General features: G+C 35.0%; 1 protein-coding gene across 1 annotated transcript in view; it reads left to right on the forward strand.

Annotated features, from left to right (window-relative positions):
- The window catches only part of spz6 (Spaetzle domain-containing protein 6), a 45,511-nt gene extending 29,012 nt beyond the window's left edge, over positions 1 to 16,499 (forward strand). The window contains exons 2-5 of the mRNA XM_090390488.1: positions 7,222 to 7,511; positions 7,737 to 8,057; positions 10,742 to 11,344; positions 16,127 to 16,499. Of these exons, the coding sequence (XP_090246614.1) occupies positions 7,222 to 7,511; positions 7,737 to 8,057; positions 10,742 to 11,344; positions 16,127 to 16,499 (1,587 nt within the window). The remainder of the gene's footprint in view (positions 1 to 7,221; positions 7,512 to 7,736; positions 8,058 to 10,741; positions 11,345 to 16,126) is intronic.
- Positions 16,500 to 24,315: the final 7,816 nt, after the last annotated feature.

A 24,315-nucleotide genomic window follows, 5' to 3' on the forward strand; every position in this document is an offset into this window, starting at 1 on the left:
TTCAGAATATAAAATTATTCTGCTTCTTAACAAAGAATTGAGCTAACGTAGTTTGGCGGGCATTGTTTATTTATTTTTTCATACAAATGACGGTATATACGGCCCTGTTGACTCTTCTGCAAATTTTACTGGTTCTCTCTTCACCAGGGTCAGTCTCTAAGCATCGCGGCTTAAAACCTTCGATGTACGAAAACTATTTTCAAATTGTTTCTGTGAAACTGCTTGTCAGTGATTAAATTTTCTTCATATTCTTCAGGATCTTCCTGCTGTGCATCTAAATTTAGCAGGTCGGAATCACTCAACTTCTCAGAATGAGATTTAATTAACTTAGATTCATTTGAAAAGCCTCTAAAATCATTTGCACAATGTCCCAAACGGCTCGCAGTAATTTCATTCGACTTTACGACTTTATAACCAGGCTGAGATTTCTCTGATTTGGCTAGACAAGTCTTGGAAGGCATTCGCTTCCAATAGAAGACCGGTTTCTTCTTCTTCTTCGTCTATGATCTCTTATGCTTTTAAGCGTCGAGATTTTGCCAAAGAGATTTCCATGCCGTCCTGTCCAAGGTTTGTTGTTTTGCTTCTTTCCAGTTAATTCCCTTCTTTTCCAATTTTTCTTTAATTTCCTTTTGCCAACCTTTCCTGGGTCTGCCTATGTTTCTTTTTCCTATTTTCTAGCTTTCGTATACAGTTTTTGCTATTCTTCCTTCTTCCATTCGATTGAGATGTCCAAACCATCTCATTTGGGCTTGTGTTATGAATTGATTCAGAGGTGCAACTTGAAGGCTGTCTCTTATGGTTTGATTTCTTATTCGGTCTAGTCTTGTTTTTTGTGCCACTTTCCTGAGATATTTCATTTCAATTGTTTGTAGTTTATTTGTGTTTCCTGTTGTTAAACACCAAGACTCACAACTGTATGTTAATGTTGGTAGAAACACTGAACGGTACACTGCCATTTTGGTATTTTGGGTGACTTCTTTCTTATCTAGGAGTGGGCCTTTCATTGCATAGAATAGCTTTGTTCCCCTCTTATCCTGTTGTTAATTTCTGTCTAGTCTACCATCTTCTTGTATATATGATCCCAAGTATTTAAAGGAGTGGACTTGTTCCAGTTGGTGATTCTCTAATTTAATTGTGTGTTTTTGTTGGTTTCTAGATATGATCATTGTTTTTGTTGGTTTCTAGATATGATCATTGTTTTAGTTTTATTTATATTTATGGTCATATTCCTTTTCTTTGTTTCTTCATGCCAAATGTTGATATTGTACTGCAGATCTTCAGCTGTATTTGCTAGAATCACTATATTATCTGCAAAAGCCATATGTGGAATCCTGGTTTCTTTCAGTTTCCTGTATCCTAAGTGGAACTTTTTTGTTTTTGTTTGGCATGCCTTTAAAATTTCATCCATTACTACGATGAAGAGAAGAGGGCTGAGGATACAGCCTTGCCTCACTCCTACATTTGTTTCAAATTCTTTTGATCTATTATTACAGGTTCTTACATAATTTCTATTACTTTTGTAGAGGCTTTGTATGGCTGCTATTAAGTTATCTTGTATCTTGTTTTTCTTTAATGTTTGCCATATTAAGTGTCTGGGAACTCGGTCAAAGGCCATTTCAAAATCTATAAAACATGAATGTAGTTCTTTTCCATATTCCAATGTTTTCTCTGATATTTGTCTAAGACTGAAGATAAGATCCTGTGTGCTTCTATTTTTTCGAAAGCCATATTGCATTTCATCCAGCGTGTCCTCTATTTGATTCCTAAGCCTCGCTTCTAAAATGCGGGTATAAAATTTTCCTGGAACGCTTAAAAGCGAAATTCCTCTATGCTTTTCACATTTGTGGTTGTCTCCTTTCTTAAATATAGGGATTATTATAGCTACTTCCCAGTCTTTGGGAATACTTTTCTTTTTCCATACAACATTGAATAGGTGCAAAAGAAATTTTATGGCTTTCGTTCCTAAATTCTTTACCATTTCTGGTGTTATTTGGTCATGGCCTGCTGATTTGCCCAGGTTTATTTTATTTATTGCTGCTAACAGTTCATTTGCATGAATTTCTTCACTCTGAGCTTCTATTTTGCTTGTGTGTGTCTTGCTCCTAGGGTTCTATTTTTTCCATGTCCTGCATCTTCCAATAATTTTTGAAAGTACTGTTTCCATCTTTCCATGATGTCTTCGGAATTTGTAATTTTCCATCCTTATTTTTGATAAACTTTATGGGGCATTCTTTCTCTGACCTCATTCTTCTTAAAACATTATAGAAGAGTTTTTGGTTTCCTTTAAAATTTTGTTCTAAAGTATGTCCGAAGTCTTCCCAGCATTTTCTTTTCTCTGCTTTCACTAAGGTTTTAACTTTATTTATTTGGTTGTTGTATAGTTCTCTATCAACCTGCAGCTTTGATGTTATATATCTCTTCCATAATTGCTTTTTCTTTTTAATTTCTTCTTTTAGTTCTTCAGTACACCAGGGTGTTTTATGTTTCTTCTGTTTATTATTTAATGATAAACCACAAATTTCTTTGCTTGTTTCTAGAAGAAGTGTTTTGAACCTGTACCATAGGTTTTCTACATCTTGGTCTTCATATATCTCTTTTTCTACTTCTTTCATCTTCTCTTCTATTTTACTTTTATACTCAATGGCTGTTTCTTCTTTCTTTAGTTTGTAGTTCTTTATCTTAACATTTATTTCCTTGCTACTTTTTCTACATTTTTCAACTTTTATTTTATGGATTGTTTCCAATACTAATAAGTAGTGGTCACTGCCAATTTCAGGACCTCTGTAGACTCTTGCATTTTTTATATACTTCCAGTACGATCTGCTTATGATGGCGTAGTCGATTATAGATTTTTCGTTTCTATTGGGCTCTTCCCTGGTAAACTTATGGATTTCTTTATGCTTGAACATAGTATTCGCTATCACTAAATTATTTGTAAGGCAAAGATTTATTATTCTTTCTCCATTATTATTCCGGTTTATTTCTCCTTGTGATCCCAACACTTGTTTCGTTTCTTCATCTACTTGATTCCCTACCCGGCCATTAAGGTCTCCTAGTAGTATGATATGCCCTTGAACTTCTTCAATTGTTTTTTGTAAGAGTTCGAAGAATTCATCTTTAATTTCTTTATTGGCATTATCGTTTGGGCCATATGCAACAATTACAGTGAATACTTGGTTGTCTGATTTAAAATTTATAGTGATTGTCAACAACCTTTCGTTTATTAGTTGCCATTTAGTAATATATTCTTTGAGATCTGGTTTAATTATGCAAGCTACCCCTTGTTTTCCCCATTCTCTTGGGTTTACCCGTGAATAGAAAAGTATATACCCGTCTTTCATTTTCTGGCAACCTTGACCTTTCTTTTTTGTTTCTGTGACTGCTAGCAAATCCAATTTGATTTTTTAAATTCATCAATTAATTCGTTTTCTTTTCCATGTAGACTTTTAATGTTCCATATCTCATGTACCTTTTTCCTCGCTTTGTCGTTAACCATTTAGGCAGTTCGGCTATCTCTTTGTTATTTCTTTTAATAAGTGAAATTTTAAGGTGTGCAGGGGATTAGCCTTCAGCACCCGAGTCTGGTGGTGGGGCTGCCACCTTCGAGGCCCCCAGACCGGCCTATGCGGGAAGTGCTATCCTGTTGGTCCGCGGGAGGTATTTTATTTCCCTCCTACCCTTCATAGCAACCTATGACGAGCATTCCCCGATCCGCCACCAGGGGACGCGCCCGATAGGGGTTACAAGTGTCCCCACACGGGAGAAGACCGGTTTCATCGACGTTAAATATTTGTTGATCACAATGGTCCCCTTCTTACACAATTTTCTTCAAAGTCTCTGTATATCTCCTTATCTGCAATTGCAGCTTCGCCTGTGATTAGAACATTATGTAGGCTATTTCTCTTTTTGAAAAGCTCAAATCACCTACCACTAACGTGGAATTCTTCTTTTCCATCATTGATAACCCTTTCTTTCCAGGTTACAGAGACAATGCTTTTGATTTAATAAGGGCAGTGTTTAGCGGGATCCGTTTTTGGTTACAATCTTCGATCCATGTAAAAAAAAAGTCTCTCTAATTCAATCATTATAATACTTTGATTTTCAGTGCATGTATGACTTGAACAGAACGAACCTTTCTCTTTGTATTCAGCAGTTGATTCACCCATTTTAGTGTTCTGGTCCTATCTTTGCTCTGGACTTGCCTTGTTCATTTTTCTTCATTATTTCAAGTTTTTCTTCCAATCAGATTACTTTCGAATCATTTTCACACTTCTGTTTTTTGCGCACTAATTCTTTTACTCATGATTAAAAGCAGGAAAATAATTTAAATAAAAAAGTATGGAAAACAATTGCACGAGATATAATCAGCAAACTGTTGTGTAAAGCAGACGACATAAATTTTGGCGGTAAATTTGGAACATAGCGTACATGAAAATAGTGTAGTATGCCATAAAAAAATAACTGTAAAATATTTCAAATCGGTAACTAAATTATTTCATCATGGTGAGTGATTTTTTTAAAATAGTTAGCCATAAAAAACATATAGCTAGAAAATTTTTAAAATCGGTAACATTTATTTTTAAGATGTATATATATAGGCGCACTAATTGAATTTGGTTATCGAAAAAAAAAATGACACTAATGAGGGGCGCATTAATCGAGTGATTGCTGTATTTGGAAATGAGTTCTCGAGATTATATTTTAGAGGTAACTGCAAAAGTTAAAAAGGTTCAAAGTGCAGCACGGCGCGGACCCCTCCCCCCCTCCCCTAGCTACGCCTCTGTACGGAAGTGGAGGATTTTTTTTCACCTGGAAACTCGAAATTTTCGTTCCTCAGAACAGGCAAATCGGCCTGTGAATACATACGGATTTACAGTCATAAAATACATACTTAATCCCTCATCTACAACTGCAAGGACTAGAAGTTGATAGTGCATGGGAGGCGGTTAAGAAGTGTTTGCATGAAGAAATGACTGACTGTATACCTAGAGTCCGAATAATAAATCAAGTAGGGGTTAAATGGATGAATAACACCATTAAGCTTGAGCTGCAAATATAAAGCGCAGGCCAGAAGGGTAACGAGTGTGGTAAGAAGAGCAAAAAAGGATTATGAAAGAACATTGGCCATGCAGGCTAAAGAGAATCCCAAACAGTTTTTTTCGATATGTTGCAAGTAAAAGAAAAAATGTATATGGCAGAATGATTTTAAAGAATGCCGATGGTAGGGAGGTAACCGAATCAGTTGATATAGTTGAATTACTGAGCGAGCACTTTGCAAGAATATATCATTCAGGTGGTGACATTGCAGAAATGAATGAACCAATAGATTATACGGGAATTGTGGTGAATGAAGTGGAGGTGAGTAGTCTATTGCAAAACCTCAATGTCAATACCTCTGTGGGATTGGATGGTATACCAGCTCGTGTCGTACGTGATGCAGCTAAAGAATTGTCAGTACCCTTGACCATTTTGTTTGAGTCTCAGGTCTGGGTTAGTCCCGAGGGGATAGAAAGAGGGGGGAAATAGTTCCACTGCAGAAAGAGAGGTTCCAAGCTGCTGTTTTAAATTACAGACCGATTTTTTATATCAGGAATCATTGTCAAGTTCTTGGAGAAATTAGTCAAGAGAAAAATACAGGATTGGATAGATGAAAATGGGATACTGTATGGGGGGACAACATGGTTTTGTGCAGGGTAGATCATGCCTCAGTAACTTGCTCACGTTTCATAACACAGTGATGGCTGAACTGGATAAGGGTAATGGGTTTACAGTGATTCTACTGGACCATGCCAAGGCCTTTGACAGGATACCACATGGAACTCTAATCAGTAAACTGGAGCAAATGGATAGGAGGGTGGTTGATGGAGAGATACCAGAGAGTGGTTTATTCATGAGTTGAGTCCAAAAGACGGCTTATGATTAGTGGTGTGCTGCAGAGTTCTGTTCTTGGACCACTACTTTTCAATTTGTTCATTAACGATATAGGAAAGGATTTGAGCGGAAGTGTTCACTTGTTTGCTGATGATGCAAAGTTGGGTAGAACAATTGTGAATGCACAGCATGTCAAAATTTTGCAAGATGATTTGGATACTTTGGAGGACTGGGCTAAGGAAAATGGATGTCAATTTAATGGGTGGCAAAGTGTCAGGTTATGCATTTTGGGGTGAAAAGATTAGCAGCAGTATATCACATTGGTGGAACCATACTCCAGGATATTGACGAGGCCAGGGATTTGGGAGTGTTGGTGGATAGGGAGTTGAAGTTTAGGGAGCACATCGCAAAGGTGGCTAAATCAGCTCATCAAATCACTTGGCTTCTGAAAAATACTTTAACAAGCAGAGACAAACAAGTTATTGTTCCTCTGTATCGAGCCTTGATAAGATCCCATCTAGACTACTTGCCCAGCTATGGGCATCAGGTCTTCTTGATGGGGAGGAGGTGGAGAGGGTCCAGAGACGAGTGACCAAAATGATAGCAGGTCTGTGGAATGAACCTTATGAGAACAGGTTGAAGATTTGTGGGTAGCAAAAATTGGTTCATAGGCAGAAAAGGGGTGATATGATTGAGACATTCAAATTACTGAAGGGTTTGTATAAGATTAATCCAGAAGATATTTTTGAGAATAGGCCTGGTGGTGGGAGGAATAGGGCCATACATAGAAACTGGGCAAGAATGTGGTTAGCAGGGGTGTTAGAGCTAGGTTTTTTACTTGGAGAGTGGTGAATGAGTGGAATAAGCTGCCAGAGTTTGTTGTGGGTGCTATGACTGTGAACGAATTCAAGGTGAGGTATGATAGATACTGTGTGAATGTCGAATAGTTGTTCTTGACATGATGGTAGGGCCTCCCTCGAGAGAGCCCCGAAATAATAATAATAATAATTAGGAGGGCTCAACCAGTCCTAAGGGATGGGGGGGGGGGAGAACCCCATACGAATAAATAAATTAAACAATTGTTAAACCTTAATCAGTATATGAATCTTGTGAATTGTTTTAATGCGATATTCAGTTGGATGAATGAACATAAAGTAAGGCTTGGCAGGTACATCGTCACTTAGTGAACGCTCCCATTCCCATTCCATGCCTGCCTTGTTCACATAGAGGTTTGAAACTACAACTATCACCATCACCACCATTACTACTACTACTACTAATAATAATAATAAATCAGTTATGTAGAAAAACAGCATATAACAACTTTTATATAATATTTTTTTTTCACAGGTTCTATCATCAATACTTGTAGTACTGTGTTTGTGCTTTTTAATTTTGGTCTGGAATTCTTCTGCATCTAATTTTCCTGAGGGTTACCATGCATTCGAAGAATCTCTCAAGGCTTATCAAAAACCTCCCAGAGTTCGTAAGCCACCTTATCTGAAGACAGAAGTTCCCTGTGCGGGAGAATTTGATAAAGAAAAATTTTCTCCTAAAGATTCTCTCTGTGGAGATTTAAACAAAGGATTCATTCCAAGAAATCCTATGGGCCAAATGATTTTAGGCGAACCATATCCATTGTAAGTTAATTTTAAATATTTTTAATATCCTGTGCCTTTCTATTGTTAAAGTTGTTTTTGTTTGTTTGTTTAATATTACGATTAGAAAACTATTTTCTCACAATGCTTTCATTTTTCTACACATTTTTGTGTAGGTGATAAAAATGATTATAAGTGCTATTTCAATAAATCTGAGTCTCGAACAATTTTTTTTAATAATACAGAACATTACTTTCTCTTTGATAGTGAACTAATTCGGAACAAGACGTTGCAGTATTTGTCCAGAGTTCTGCCATTTTTGAAACAGGATAATAACATTCCTAAAGTGGCAAGGTTTGTTGGGGCGCCTCTTTCCTATCGAGAACCAGGTGGTTATGATCTTCATCAACTATTAGGGAATTATAGAAAAAAACGTTCAACTAGCGACAACAGTAGTCAAGTTTCTGATACATCCTTGGAAAAAATGCCAATGAATGGAACTGAAAATGAAGGAATTAATAAGACGCACAGAGGTTTTCTTGATTACATTAATTCAGCATATCAAACATGTGACTCTGGAAATGGAATGTAAGTGGTACTAGTATATATTACTTACAGATATTATTGCTGTTATTATTATTATTATAAGTCCAGAAAATTAAGTTATTCTATCTTAAATTCCAGAACACTGGATGCTATCTCTTTTAAGAATGAAAATAATTTGGGGAATTTTCTGTAACTCAAGCTTTTGGTTCTTAATTCTTAAGTTTTGTATAATTAATGAATCGATATCCTTCCAGGTATATGTTGCAAATATTTAATAATTAGTCAAAATTTTATAACTGTAGTATATGGGATTGTCATTAAAACAAAGTTTATTATTATTTATTTATTTATTTTTCACCTTCAAGGAGTCCAAGGACTCATTGTAGGAGGGAACACTACGCAACTCGCTGTCTCATATGATTCTAATATGCGAGATGGCAGGCACACGAATGTTTTTGTGGAACAATAGTTATATATTATACAGACCAATAATACACAAGTGTCATGTGTGCGTGGGAGAGTAAGAAGAAAGAAGGATTCCATTAATATCTTGAATGGGTGAAGGTTGTAGTCTTTGGGGGAAGACAATGCGAGGAAGGCTGCTTCAAAGAAGAGAGGCAAACCGAATAAAAGAGGAAGAAAAGTTGGTTTGGTAAGTTTGGAGCTGGATGGTAAATGAATGTTGATTCTGTTATTAGTCTTGGAAGTAGGAGAAATGATGGTGGCCCACTCTGCAAAACTGTCCATGAAAGTATACCTGTAGAAGAAACTGAATGTCTGTGAGAGACTGACTGGGGGACGTGTGTGTGTGTGAGAGAGAGATGGGGAAAACAGTCATCAATTAATCAGACGGCTCTCTTCTTTATAGTAGCGAGGAATCTTAGAAAGGTTTCGCAAGCTACCAAAAATGTATGAGCATTATTCCAAGGTTAGGTGAATTTCGAATTTATACAGTGTACAAGTGTTTTCGACAGAAAAGTATACCAAGGTTCTAGAATGCTAAGAAGCTATGGCTAATCTGTTTGTGACAGGAAAGGTTGGAGGGGTGAATTCAAGAAGAGATAAATGATCGTGTTTGGAGATCTTTCAAAAGTAAGGAGAAGTGATGAGATCTTTTTTGTGAGACTATGCGGGCAAAAGATTGTGAAAGACCCACAAAGGTTTGATAATACATTAAAAAAAAATCAGCTAATGCCTTTTTAAATACATTTGGAAACTATAATTGAATGAAGACTTATATAAGAATATCGGTAATGTTTTGGATCTAAATACCCAGCATTGAATTTAAAATGCATTCATTTGAACTAGACTGCATACTTAAGGTTTGAAAGATAAAGAAAAAAAAAATCAGCTAACGCCTTTATATTCCCATATGTACATGGAGTGGGCGAGGCCGTTTAGCCCTATTTAACTTTTGGAGACTGAGTGGGCAGTTCAATCTCCACTGGTACCCAATCAGAGATAGCTGGCCCAAGGCTATCACTAATTAAGTGGCACACAGTGAAGAGAGACGGCTCTACAGGTGCTGCCATCTCGTGGTCCCTGACCCTAACACTCATATTTTTTTAATGTTTGAAATAATGTGGGTTCTACGGTCGATTTTCTTGAGTTTACAGGAGAAAAAACCCACTTGCCCATGCAGGAAATCGACTAAATCGGGAATCGGTTGAAAAAAAGGCTTAGAAAAATTTCTTCTAGTCACCGACTAGACTCGAAATCAAGTCTTCCTTCGTGCAGCCAAGCGCCATGGTGAGCAAACGCCACATCCACTGAACTACACAGGCTCTGAGAAATGGAAGAATATTGAAATTAGACAGGAACTACAGATGTTATGGAAGAAATTGGCAAGGATGAAGAAAACTAGCTGATGCATGAAGAATATAAAGCACCAGCAAGGAGAAACAAATTAAAATATGAAAATAAGCCAAAAGAGAAAGCCGAGCCAAAATCATAAAGACTTTTTTGATTACATGGTGAGCAGATGAAATGTGATCATGGAAAAACGGCCATATTTGCTAGATGTGGAGCAGGTTGAAACTGCTGAGTAACAGGAAGATAGTACCAAAATATGACTTTTCGCACTATCTTCCTGTTATAAAATATGGATCTAAGTACTGAGTATGACTCATGTCGAAGATTTGGGTGAAGTCAGTCAGAAAGAGAGGATTTGTTAAGAAGGTCCTGTTTCTGTATGGGTAAATAAGGCAATTCTGCAAAGTTGATCGAATACTGCATAAAAATTACTATATAAATTTAGAAAAATAGAAATAAATATCAGATTGATAAAGAGATAAAAATTTATGCATGGATAAAGAGACCAGCATTCTTCGCTAACAGATATCAGAATTGAATATTTAATGAAGAAAATAAAGAACAAAGGGCCTCGTGATTCAACATTTCAGGTCACTTCTGTTTAATTATACGAAGGATGACGACAAATAAACTATTAACAGTATCAGTCAGTGTGACTGCTGTGTAGAATATTTTCCATTTCCAGTTTGGAAATGTTCTTTGAGGTTATTTAACAATTACATGAATGTTATTCCCCCCGCCTCACAAACCTGGAATGAATAAATTGAGGTATGGCAGACATTGTGTCATTTTGAGTTTAATTCCCAAAATGAGACAGATGAGTCTGCAGGTTTAGAATATTACAGCTACATTGCATTAAAACATATTTGCAGCAAAACTTATCTACTTTAAATAATGTTATTTATTTTTTGCAGGCTGTGCACTTTATATAACGCCATGGCAAACAGCAAAATCCCACTGACAGTTATAACTGCTCTAGCTCAAGGAATAGCCACGCTTGGTACTTCAACTACAACACCAGCGCCTACAACCCCTAGTAGTGGTTCCGATTTGAATTCTGGAGCAGTTGTTGACACTGTGATGAAACTATTAACCTTATTTACTGAACACAAGGGAGAAGACAATGCAGTGAAAATATCTCCCAGCGATTCTTCGACCAGTAATCCCACCTTTATTTCCAACTTGATGGCTAGTTTAACTGGATCGAGTAATACTGCAAATACATTAGCACTCGTGTTGAAATTATTAGGTAATGAAAATTCGCCTCTCTCGATGTTAACAAACATCTTTCCAACCCGTCGTCGTAGACCTGTTGCAGATGAAATAGCAGTGGATACGCCTGGAAGACCAAGTCTTGAAAGTAACAGAATAGAAGATTTACCTCCAACTCCTTGCCCGTCCATTGAAGAGTATGTTACACCAACATTTGCTAGAAATTATCAAGGTGTGTGGAAATATGTAGTTCAAATACCTCATGAAGGATACTTTACCCAAACTGTGCAACAAACTAAATGTGTGTAAGTAATGAGTTTATTTGATTACATTGAAATATCATAATTGTTAATTTTTTAATGTTTTATACAATTAGTATCAAATGAATTTTTATACAATTAGATGTCATAGGAATCAGTGTTTCTCAACTCTTTTCTATGACATAACTTACTAAATTATAAGAAATTTTTCTTTTCCCCATCAAAGATTTCATACTTGTAATTCACAATTACACAGATATTGAGTTTATGAATAACAATCATGTAAAAATCGGGAACACAGATTTTCAAGTACTCATAGCTAGGTAAATTGTAACTTAAAATGGAAAAATAACGCCAAGAAAATTAATATTAATAATCATTATAAAATATCCAGACCACTGAAATTATCAAGAACGTTTTATTTTTATTTCTCCACCCCCTCTTTTCCTTTTGATTTTTTTTTTTTTTTTTTGTTATCTTGCATGATTTTTATTTTCTTAAAAATAGAATCCGATATATAAAGGAGTGTAGATTTTTCCCTTCCATTTTCCATTCTATGGATCAAGATGTATCTAGAAAATAGTGATGAAAAATCTTTTCAATGGACTCTGAAAAATCTTGCAGGAATTTATTTAGGATTTCTACAGCTTTAAAAGACAGACAATTTTATGTAAATTCTTTGTTTTCATTCAGCCAACTATGAACTTTGGGGCAGGACTTTTGAACTAGTAGCGCATGCACACACATGAATGTGCTAAATAGTTAATACTCGCTATATCGCTTGTACAGTAATTCTGGCATGAGTTTCAAAATCAGGAATCAAGCATGTTGTGGCGGGCTTTCAATAGAATTTCCAATTTCATTATTATTCCGCCTTATACCTCTTAGACAAGCAGCAGTGTGGGTTATTTTTACACTGATTAAACATCCAGGATATTATTTTAAAATTATTATTATTTATGTTCTGATAGTTTGTATGTAATTTGTAGGAAAAAAAAGTAGGCATCCATTCTGCCCCTTGTCAAGGCTATTATCTACATTTATTCAACCTTGTTTCCACTTACGAGGGTGATCTGAAAGGTTCTCGGCATAACAATGAAAAAACCGAATTTATAATTTCAAAATTATTTTTATTTTTCAACATAATCTCCCTTAAGATTAATGCATTTATTCCAGCAATGCAATGCTTCAGTGCCATTATCCCGTCCCTATACTAGTTCTCAGTAAGATCTGTAAAATACCCCTCTACAGCTGCAATCACCTCTTAATTAGAAGAAAAATGCTAACCAGTGAGGAAGTTTTAGTTTTGTGAATAGATAGAAGTCAAAGGAAGCCAAATCTAGGGAATATGGTGGATGTACCAACAATTCATAGTGGAGATCCCTTAATTTTACCATTGCCAAAACATCTTTGTGGGCAGGTGCATTGTCCTGATGGAAGATGATTTTTATCTTCTGCAAACTGGGCCTTTTCTCACGAATTTTTTCATGTAGTCTGGTTAAAAGATCGGAATAATATTCCCCGGTTATTGTTTTACCCTCTTCAAGATAATTAATAAACAAAATTTAGCATCCCAAAACACCGATGCTATGACCTTTCTTGCTGATGGAACCGACTTTGTCTTCTTTGGTGCTGAATAACGGGCTTTTGTCCACTGCTTTGACTGCTGTTTGGATTCTGGTGTGTAATGGTGAATTCAAGTCTCATCCATAGTAATAAAACGCACAAAATCAGTTTTATTCTTGTTAAAATGCTCCAAGCACTGTTCAGAGATTTTCATGCCAGTGTGATTTTGATCTGCTGTGAGCAAGTGCAGCACCCATCTTGCGCAAAGCTTTTTCATTTGCAATTCTTCAAGCAAAATATATTCTACACCTTCTTTTGAAATGCCTATAGTCTCAGCAATTTCACGCACTTTGACTCGCCAGTCATCCAATACCATATTGTGCACTTGATCAATGATTTCTGGTGTTGTAATACGTTTTGGACGTCCTTCATGTGGATCAGCTTCAAGGATGTTACGGCCACATTTAAACTCGGCAGCCCATTTCTTAATTGTCGAAAATGAAGGAGAAGAGTGCCCATAAACTTTTATGAACGTCGAATGAATTTCTTTTGACATTAGCCCTTCTTTTACAGAGAATTTTATAACCTCAAGATACTCAATTTTATTCATTTTAAGGGATATAGACAACACTTTTGCTCTAGCTGTATAAAACAATACAGAATGATAGAATGACTTGCAATTGCACATGGATGCTTATGACAGATGTACCAACTTGGAAAAAAAAAATCTTGCCGATAGTGTTGCCATCTATGGTCGAGGCCAAGAACTTTTCAGGCCACCCTCGTATTTTGTACAGAGATTCTGCTACGACATATCTTAACACCATACACATCTACTACAACAATAAGGTCCCCGTTTACTATTAAGTACGATGCTTTGGATGTGAGCTAGCCATTTAATTCACATAGAAATTTTAATGTGTTTGAGTTGGGTGGGGAAGTTGCTGATTAGCGTTATTTCTTATTTCTATACAAACATTTTCAAAAAAAAAAAAAAAATAAGAATAATAAAATAAAATAAAATAAATACATAAAATTAAAATCACTAATGCAAGTAGGCAAGGCAGGTTTTAGCCTTATCTAGTCCATAAGGCAGTATTCTATTTTCACCTACAGTGATAGCTGGAGCCATAAAGGACAGTATCGACATCCATAGGTGAATGGTTTCCAACTATGGATATAGCAATTATCTTAAAACTATCGCTAGCTGAGATAAGTTTAAGCATTTCATTTCTAAAATTAGGTTCATAAGAGCCATGTTACTGATCATAATTGGCCATTAATCCCAGTACATAAGAGGAGGATGGGAACTGTGATCATAGACATACTGGCCACTGAATTAGAAACTTTTCTTTTACGTATAGGCATGCACAGCCAATACTGATCCTGTTTAATTACTGCGCATAGTAGGATAGCTGGAAATTTCCTACTAAAATTTTCGGATCTCAGGAAATATTTACATATATTGTGTGAAGACTAGCATCCACGTTTTGTGTAAGCCTACATAAATATCGTAATTCATAGAAATTATGATCCATAATCTATTATACAGTGAAACCTGTGGAGTATTCATAACTAAAAATCCACATTTATACCACAGTAATTAATTACTGTGGTATAAATGTATTTAATAATATTTAATAATATATTAATTAAATATATTATTAAATATTTTAATAATATTTAATAATATGTATTCGTCTTAAGTATCATAAGACATCATCAGTACAGTTTTTATAAACAATACTAGGAATTACATTCAAAGGAACAGTTAGTGTGCATGCTTATATTGGAATCTCTCTATGGGTACAGTAGCGTGTTTGAGGACACACATGCACGCACACACAAACAAACAAAAAAAAAACCATCAAGACCACATCCGTCTTATCAAACCCCACAAATCTGGCCTTGACAACATGGAGATGAAAACCCTAACCATAGGATCCAATGGAAAATCATCAAGCTGCTACATAGATCCTTATATAAACAAGAGCGTTTATATAAAGAAAGTGCTGAAGCCTTACGTCACAGACCCAATCTGAACCATAATGACAGTCTCACTATCCCAAATATCTGGGAAATTATTATCCTCAGTTGTATAAAATAAATTTATCAGATATATTTTAATTTAATTTTAATTACAGCCAATTTTTTTTTCTTTGGGTCCTCAAACATGCTGCTGTATGCATGCAGGGATTCCAATGTAAGCATGCACACTAACTGTTCCTTTGAATGTAATTCCTAGTATTGTTTGTAAAAACTGTATTGATGATGTCTTAAGATACTTAAGATGAAATATCTAAATATTATTAACATTTAATTACTGTGGTATGCATGTGAATTTTTAGTTATGATCCATAATATTATGTAAGTGTTGGGAAATGCAGAGGTATAATGAATAATATTATTTACTTTTATCATAGCATTACTGCACCAGTGTGATTTGACCCTTAAATGGATAAGTGGTGTCATATTTATCCCACCACTTTTCCATTTTTCTATATCACATGGCAACTTCTTCAGTACTATTTTATGACAGTCTAACGCAGCATTGCCACATTTGGTACTATATCAGAGTTGGTACAATTTTGACTACTAAAGTATGAAATAGATAATACATGGCAGTATTACCACATCTGAGGTTCAAATGCTACTGAAAAAATATAATTCTAATCTATGTGTTCAAAGTTTCATTTGTAATTCGATACACATAATGTGCATGCATAGCATATACAGAGCTACCAACTTACCTGGCATAATTTTTATTGTATTTGGTACTTTTTAGTTAATAAGTCTGGTACTTTTTTAAAAAAAAAAAAAGTTGTTGCAATACTGGTCTAACGGTTTTTTCGTCAGTGTGCATTGGGCACTTATGTATAGGTGGGTTTTATTTAAATGTGTTTCGTTTTTTAGATATAGGCCTAATTGGATAAAATATTACCTGGCATACCATTACAAGTTACATGATCATTTTTTATACATGTAAATCTATTCAACAGGTGTGTTTTTGTGTCCCTAAATTTACAAATATGAATACTGAGGAAAATGTTGAAATTCTATTCTTTTGATTAATATGCAGGGTCTGGTGTCTAGAGTATACTTTCCCTATCCCATTCATGAAAGGTTTACAACCTTTCATAGTTGGGATCAGTATTATATATACATGAAGATATTCTTGACTGACTCTCATGTATAAGTATTTTAAACTTCTTTGTGTGCTAAATATAACTTATTAAATATGTTTACCATATCTTATTCTAGGAGAAGTCGCTGTGATCTAATGGATGGAGTATGCCATGAATCCCCAAGATGGGTCAGTTTACTTGTAGCTGAAGTCTTCTATCCTGATACTTACTTTCCGACTTCTACTGTTCCACAGACTACAACTGATGTACCACCTATTGACGACTTTTATAATTTTCAGCAGTATTTACGGAGACGAGTTGGAGAGCCAAACATTCAAACAAATCATGCGGATTACATTCATACCACTTCTGCAGAAAAAAAACAGCAGTGTGACGGATTTGATCACATAGGATGCTATATTGTCCGCTTGTACTATGATTGGTTCCTGGTAAATGGTTCCTGTAAATGTTGGAAACCATCTTCCAGGCATTTGTTTACACAAAAGTGAAATATTGCACTTATAACTTATTCATGAATTTTCTGTTGATCAGAGAGTGATGTACAGTGTTGGATAATTTTCATTGTTTATATATTATTGAAACCAAACTACTGAATAGCAATTCACGAAAGAGGTAAGCGTGAGAAGCGACTATTGCTGGAATAACAGATACGACATGCACCCAGAAAAGAAAACTAAATGAAATAGCAAAGAAACAATAAAGAGACATTTGAGGGAAAAAAAATTGATTTCTGTTAGATGAACTACTGAAATGTAGTTATCCGAGGAAAGTGATGACCATACAGTCCTGGCTAACATTCATTTGAGGCTTAAGGAAGTAAATGCACATGACGTAGGATTAAACAGTGTTTCTTTTAGCATCAAGGTCTTTGTATTGATGCGATTAAAAGATTTGAGATGAAATATGGATTTAATATATTTTATTTATGGAATTAATTTTAGAATTAAATGTATTGGCTAGCAATGAAAGATTCGGGACAGATTTTAAGACTGTGTTACATAATAGAGTGAAATCATTATTTAAAATTTAAACTAATATTAATCTTTAATTTTGCATTCCCAGTAAAAATCTCACAGAAATACAATATATATGAAGGAGAAAAAACTTCATTTGGCGATAAAGCCTATGAAAAATTAGATTAAACGTTCTTTATTATGTCTATTCCTATAAAGCAAATTTAAGTTTGTTAGTACAGAGAAAATTCTTTAGCAAGAGAACTTTTCTTTGTCATACTAAATCACAATTAACTCGTCTGCATTTTGTCTTTTATTAATGAATTAATTTGAAACTCCCTTTTTTTGTACCTTTTTGCCTAAATAGTGGAGTGCAATCAAAACATTTATTTGTAACACAAATCTGCAGAAAAAGGGATATAGAAACCATCATATAAAACTGGCATGTCCATTATCGTCACCCTCTCTTACTAGGTGAAACAATCAAAGCAAACGAAATTTCAAATAAAAAGCATTTGAGAATTATAAAATCACAGCGGACACTAGACATCATTCAACCCCTTGGTAAGTGAAACATCGAATTATTGTTAGCTTATTTCTGAGTTATGATCAAAGTGATTAAGATGATGTGGCCAGTATATTATGTAAGTTAACTGCATGCATTCATGTAATACCTCTAGCATTTTCCCCTTTCTCTATCAGTTTCTCTTCTTAGTAGAATAGATATCTGCTATCTCAATATAAGCCTGTATTTTTTCACCAAATATATATATTGATCAGATAATTTAAAACTGTATTTGCTGCATCAGCTTGAATTGTTGTATTACAACCACTGTTTACAGCCTTCTTTTGCTCAACTGGAATTTTTTAGCCTTCAACCCATATTTGAATCCAAGATCCCAGCTACTGCAGGTCACATCGAACTCAGCTGGTAATTCCAAAATATGAGTTTCAGCAAAGCTTGACTGTAAATACGCCCGCCAAAGAGCCTATTACAGTCCTGTAAAACTTCACCAAAATAACTCTTTTCTTGTAACAGACTCTTAAGAGTCTGCTACAAGAAAAGTGATGATAAACTGCAGAAAAAATACTAGAGGCAATGGCAAAAGTATCATTGACTTTTCATGTAATGAACGTTTATCAGGAAGTCACAATGAAACGAAAAATATATTGGACGCCCATGTCAGAGGGATATCTCTTCACATATGAACTGCTATAAATGGTCTGGAAAATATGAATATAAAAAACAGCGAAAAAAAGCTTCATCCCAAAATAAATCTATAAATAAATAAATAAATAAAAACAGATGCTAATTAGACAGACTAAGTTGCTATTGAAACAACTAAGAGTTTGGAAGTTTTCTATTGTATATGAGGAAATATAACTTTTGGCATGAGCTACCTTGATATTATCACACCGTTACATAACTTTTTTTCTCCCAAATAGGTTGTACATTGTTTTTTATTAGTGCAAAAATTAGATTCTGGACCTAATTTGGGAAGCCATTACCCACTCAGAAAATCAATGAATTTCCACGCACTATAACTTCTTTATCCATGACTTGTTTCCATTTAATGATGAATACATTTTCCACATCGAATAATAGAGAAAAAAGCAATTTAGTTGTTCGCATATGAAGAAATAATTGTCTAACATGAATTTTTCAATAATTCTTGTTAGACACTCCAAATAAAGTAAGAAATGCAATTAATATGAACTAAAAGGCTATATATGAAGTCTTGGGAAAGAATCCGTGCTTCTTATTAGTACAATACCAAGAGAGCACATGTTGTATTTTGCACTACTATCGAAATTCTTGGTAGTTTCATTAGCAAACTTAGTTTACCTCATTGTATGCCAGTCGTGTCCAATGTTTTTGAACATCGGACCAGATCGCAACCAAAAAGTGATGAGGACCTCTTGTCATACAAAATATCCAAACTGGTATTTTATCTTTTTTTTTTTTTCATGCATTTTACAATCAAGAAGCTTTCCTTGACTATTTTATTTATTTATTTTTTAACATTCATGGTTTCCAAACCATACATATACTTACATAATTTTATCAGTTATAAATATATTTTTATGAAATGTATGTAAATATTATAAACAGATGATATTTTAGAATAGAAACAATTCCTTATTTTAAATTATTTGTAAATGTTACTTTTTTTGCTTGTTTTTAGCTAAAAGTCATTGTAAAACACTGGGCTATATATGTGTGATTCAGTGTTGTTAACTTTTAAAATTTCATGCTACATTACATCTGAATATGTTTTTAAGTATTCCATTTCTTTTGTAACTATCTTATATTATTTAATTAAAAAAAAAAGCTTAAACATACTTAATTACCAATAATGTTTTCTTTTCTTCTGAACTTACGATGAATAATGCAATGCACCTCAAATCATTTATTATTATTTCACACCTCCAAGGTCCAGTGACTCATCGAGGGAGGATGTTGTATACTAGTGGACACAACTCACCATCTCCACTTATTAAACGAGGCTTATTAATCCACTAACTACACACAACGCTATCTTCCGTTCATCACAATAGTATTTGTGTATAAATTGCGTGTGTTCTCTTGGCCAATTTGCTTGTCTGCTGAAAGAAAGAAGCTGAGTTCCAAGAAAGGAAAACCCCTGCTACCTTCGCATGAGATAGGCCAACTCACCTTCAGTTGAAAAAGCCCATATAAAAATTTCTCTCATCACGACGAAAATCTAACTCAGGTCCTTTCCAATTGAAGGGCGTAATGTAGTTCTTCCAGTTGTTTTAAGGAGGTACTTGTAAGGATTTTAGAAATTGTTCTCACCTTATTTAAATCTGAGGCAGAAGTGACTATAAAATAACTTTGTTGAGAAGTCCACATTAAATTTCCTCAAGCAATAGCATACCCATATCGAAAACAAAATTTTCAGTGAAGATATAATGAATGCAGGTAGCCTCCAATCATTATTTATTATTATTTTGATTTCATATGATGCACAGGACATTGCAAAACCTGTAACAAAACAGTGCTGTGAGCAGGTAGGCTGTTAAGAAAAAAGAAGGAACTTATTGATATCAAATTGTTGAGCAGTTGTAGGTTGCAGTCTTTAGAGAAAACAGCATGATGAAAATTGTTCCATAGAACATTGGTAGAAGGAATGAAATGGGAGGAAGAGAAATCAGTTTGGTAAGTTTAGAGCTAACCTGTGTATGTGGTTACCGATGCGACCAGTTTGATTAAACAGCATCCATGAAACTCCCTATATAAGTGATTGAAGTGTGTGTGTGTGTGTGTGTGTGTGAGAGAGAGAGCTTTTTATTCTGGAGAGCATCAAGCATTTTAGGCAACTTTTGTTGCCTCGTTCCCAATGTAAAAGTAGTATTCTAAGGTTGAGTACATTAAGAATTTGTAATACATTATAAAGAAAGAAAAGTTGCATCGGTGGGCTTCAAGATTACCAACAATAGTTTGTGTTTTTATAGACCTTGTAATTATCTAGAGCAGGGGTTCCCAACCTTTTTGTTTCCTAGTGCACATTCTAAAATACCGGTAGAGTGACGGGCACCATCTATTTTTTCAAGCAAAGTTTTTGAATTCTTTTGTTAAATGAATACATACAAAGTTTACATTATAATCAAATGTTTTATTACTTAAAAGTTTACATTATATAAAAATTTAAATATATGTAAGTTAGTGTGATCTTTGGCATTGCATTTCATTGGCCAGTGCTTCATAATTAGGAAAATATGATGATATTCCAGTTCATAAACAATCATCACGATGCTCATCAGTGAGTCGTGATTTATATTTTGATTTTATTGCTGACATAATCTCATGTTTGTTATAAAATCCCTCAAATAAACAATCGGCACCAGTCAAAAATGCTTCTTTTAACAACTCGCCATCTTGGAACGATTTTTTCTTCTTTGCGAGCATGTGAGAAATTTTTAAAGAAGCAATGGTGGCATTTTTAGATGTTACCGCATGTCTAGTGAAAACCGACTGTTGGGCAGACAGGTTCGATTTTAGTTGATTTATTTTTTTCGTTCTTATTTCAGATTTAAGTGGATAATTCGTATTAAAAGTGGCATGCATTGTCTGTAAGTGCCGTTCAACATTAATTTTTTTTCGGAATTGCAATGCTACTGTTGCACAACAAACAAACATAATTATCTTTAAAATTAATGAAACAATATGTTTCCTCCCAGTCAGTGGTAAAATTATAGGTTCATTATCTTTTACTTGATTCACTCATTTTAAGATTAAAAATCAAAATATTTCAAAAATTTAAGTACAAGACACCATTAAAATTATGTGCATATAACTAGCAACAGATAATGAACAACTTCGAATACGCATCTACTTTACATTGTATGTGTTTAATACTTGTCATGCGTCATATAGCATGCCATGAATTGTTGCGTGATGTGCATGTGATTATTTCAAACTACAGTATATGGCACACGGTTGAACAGTGGCGGGCACACACAAATTGGTCGATGGGTGCCATGGTGCCCGCGGGCATAGGGTTGGGAATGCCTGATCTAGAGTATCGTTTCTCAAACTGTGGTACAATTTTTACACAAAATATTTAAATAAATGTTCAGAAAAATGTATTTATTATTGTAATGAGTATGTAAAAAATTATAATAAACAAAGTACATATAACATAATGAAAAACAAAAGCAATATATTGTTGCAAGTTTAAAAGTAATATATTTTATATGAAAATGTATTTTATTAAGATAATTATGTGATATTCCGATAAAAAAATAATGGTGGTACATATATTTCTTGATTCTTATGTGGTACAAAATTTAAAAAGTTTGAGAACCCCTGATCTAGAGCAAGCACATGAGACAAACAAGATATATGTCAGAAAGCAGCTGGAGAGAGTCTGTGTGATCATCAGTTAACTACTGGAAGAGAATAACGTTAGGTAGTTTAGTTGTCTTTGAATAATTATGATATTGATGTGAGAGAATTAGAAACATGGGAGAATAGAGGCGGCATCCAATGACCTTGGTAACGAGAGTCCAGACCCACCCATGGTCCATTTCAAGTTATATATAGTTTAGAATGGACAGGATATTGTTTCCGATGAAGAGAAATCAGTGGTAGGGAAGATGTAACTAATAAACCGACCACTTATTATCCACCGAAAAATTAAAAATTAGCCACTTATTATCCAAAAGCCACAAGAAATTTTCCATAGGAAAACAAACAGCTAGATCCTAGTTGCTTAATGGAGGTGGAAATATATTCTTTTCCTTTCACAGTTTAATCTTTATCTTAGAGTCATTACAATTTACATAGATATTAGCAAAAGCATAATATACTTAAAAAATAATTGACAAAGGCATAGCTAATATAAAGACAGTAGAGACAAATATTCCTTGGTTAGGTAAATCGAGCTCAGGTTTCCTAGGGTTGTGATGAAAGCATAACGGCACATGAGCCAACGTGTTGCCGATAATAATTTCTTCAGGATATAGAGAACTGGTAGAAAGTGGGAAATGGCAGAGGAGTGATGCAGTTATGGAGGAAATGGATTTTCTACTGAAGAACAGGTTTCACTGCTGAATAATGAAAAATTCACAAATGTGGAGAGCGAGAGATGTTGAAAATTTATTTTTCACTTGGTTAGACTATAATAAATTTAGTTTAATCCTTTATCCAAGTGTGAGCAAACAAAGTTTGCACCTGAAAGTATCTTCAGGACTGGGGTAAGGTAGTACAACACTGGGCAACTCGTTGCAAAGGTGGAGCAAGTTAACATCACTCCTATCTCAGTATCTCCCGTAATGCAAAACACATCTCCTTGCGGATACGTATAATGTTATGCGTTAAGGGAAGAGCCACTACCCAGACTAGTTTCAACCTTTATTGAGGTCTCTTCAGTGGGAGCCAGGCCCAAGTGGAGATACCAGGCAGAAGCATTAGCAAGGTCATCTCTACCTATAGGAGTTGCCAAATGGTGTGCCACCTTTTTATTAAATTACTCTGGATTTAGAGAGAGATGTTGAAAGTTTATTTTTCACTTGATTAGACTATAATAAATTTAGTTTAATCCTTTAAACTAAATTTATTATATTGCTCCTAGTGTGAGCAAACAAAGTTTGCACCTGAAAGTATCTTCAGGACTGGGGTAAGGTAGTACAACACCAGGCAACTCGTTGCAAAGGTGGAGCAAGCTAACATCCAGTCCTGAAGATACTTTCAGGTGCAAACTTTGTTTACTCACACTTGGATAAAGGATTAAACTAAATTTATTATTAAACAGAGAGAGAGAGAGAGAGTTAGTCAATCTCTGGCATCAGTCAATCTTCAGGATATAGAGAACTGGTAGAAAGTGGGAAATGGCAGAGGAGTGATGCAGTTATGGGGGAAATGGATTTTCCCCCATAATTGCATCTACTACTACGATTTTCTACTGAAGAACAGGTTTCATTGCTGAATAATGAAAAATTCGCAAATTTGGAGAACGAGAGAGAGAGAGTTAGTCAATCTCTAGCATGGGCAAGCGAGTTTTTTTTTCAGGGAAACTCGGATTTTTGAAAATCGACCATAAAACCCACACTATTTCACACAGGAACATATTCTCTTAGGGTTAGGTACCAAGAGAGCAGCACTTGTTTGCCAGTCACTTCATCGGTTGACACTTATGATTAGTGGTAGTATTTGGCCAGCTATCACTGATTGGCTAGCGGTGGAGATTGAACTGCCCACTCAGTCTCCAAAAGCTAGATAGGGTTAAAATGCCTCGCCTGCTTTCTAGAAAGGAATAAAATGTGTTAGCAGATTTTTTAAATGTTATTTATTTATATTTCATGGGCACCTCCATGGAGTTCTAAGGCTCATTGTGGCAGATCCAAACTATTAACACATTGTCTATCGTTTATCTCCTTGAAACTATTAACAGACAAAGCACTCAACTGACTCAGGCAACCTATTCCATTCATTCACCACTCTCCAAGCAAAAAAATCTAGTTCTCACATCCCTGCTAGCCACATCTTATCCAACTTCCAGGGATGCTTTCTTGTTCTGCCCCTTCTAGCCAAGTATTGATACATTTCCCCTGCATCAATCCTACAAAATCCTTTAAGTTACTTAAAGATTTATATTATATCCCCCCCCCCCCCCCACTGTTTTACCCTCAACAGGAAGCATTCCACAGACCAATCACCATCTTGGTCTCTCGCCTCTGGATACTGTCCACCACTTCTTCATTCCAGATGTGGCAGATGTGGTCGTATTGAGGCATTATAACCCAGGTGACCAGATGTGGTCGTATCAAGGCTTAATAATGAGTAATGATAACTTCTTCACTTCTGCTTGTTAGTATGTTCTTCCAT

Source organism: Typopeltis vanoorti, chromosome 3 (genome assembly GCF_054136105.1).
Source record: "Typopeltis vanoorti isolate ZY-2024b chromosome 3, IOZ_Tvanoo_1.0, whole genome shotgun sequence".
NCBI lineage: Eukaryota > Metazoa > Arthropoda > Arachnida > Uropygi > Thelyphonidae > Typopeltis > Typopeltis vanoorti.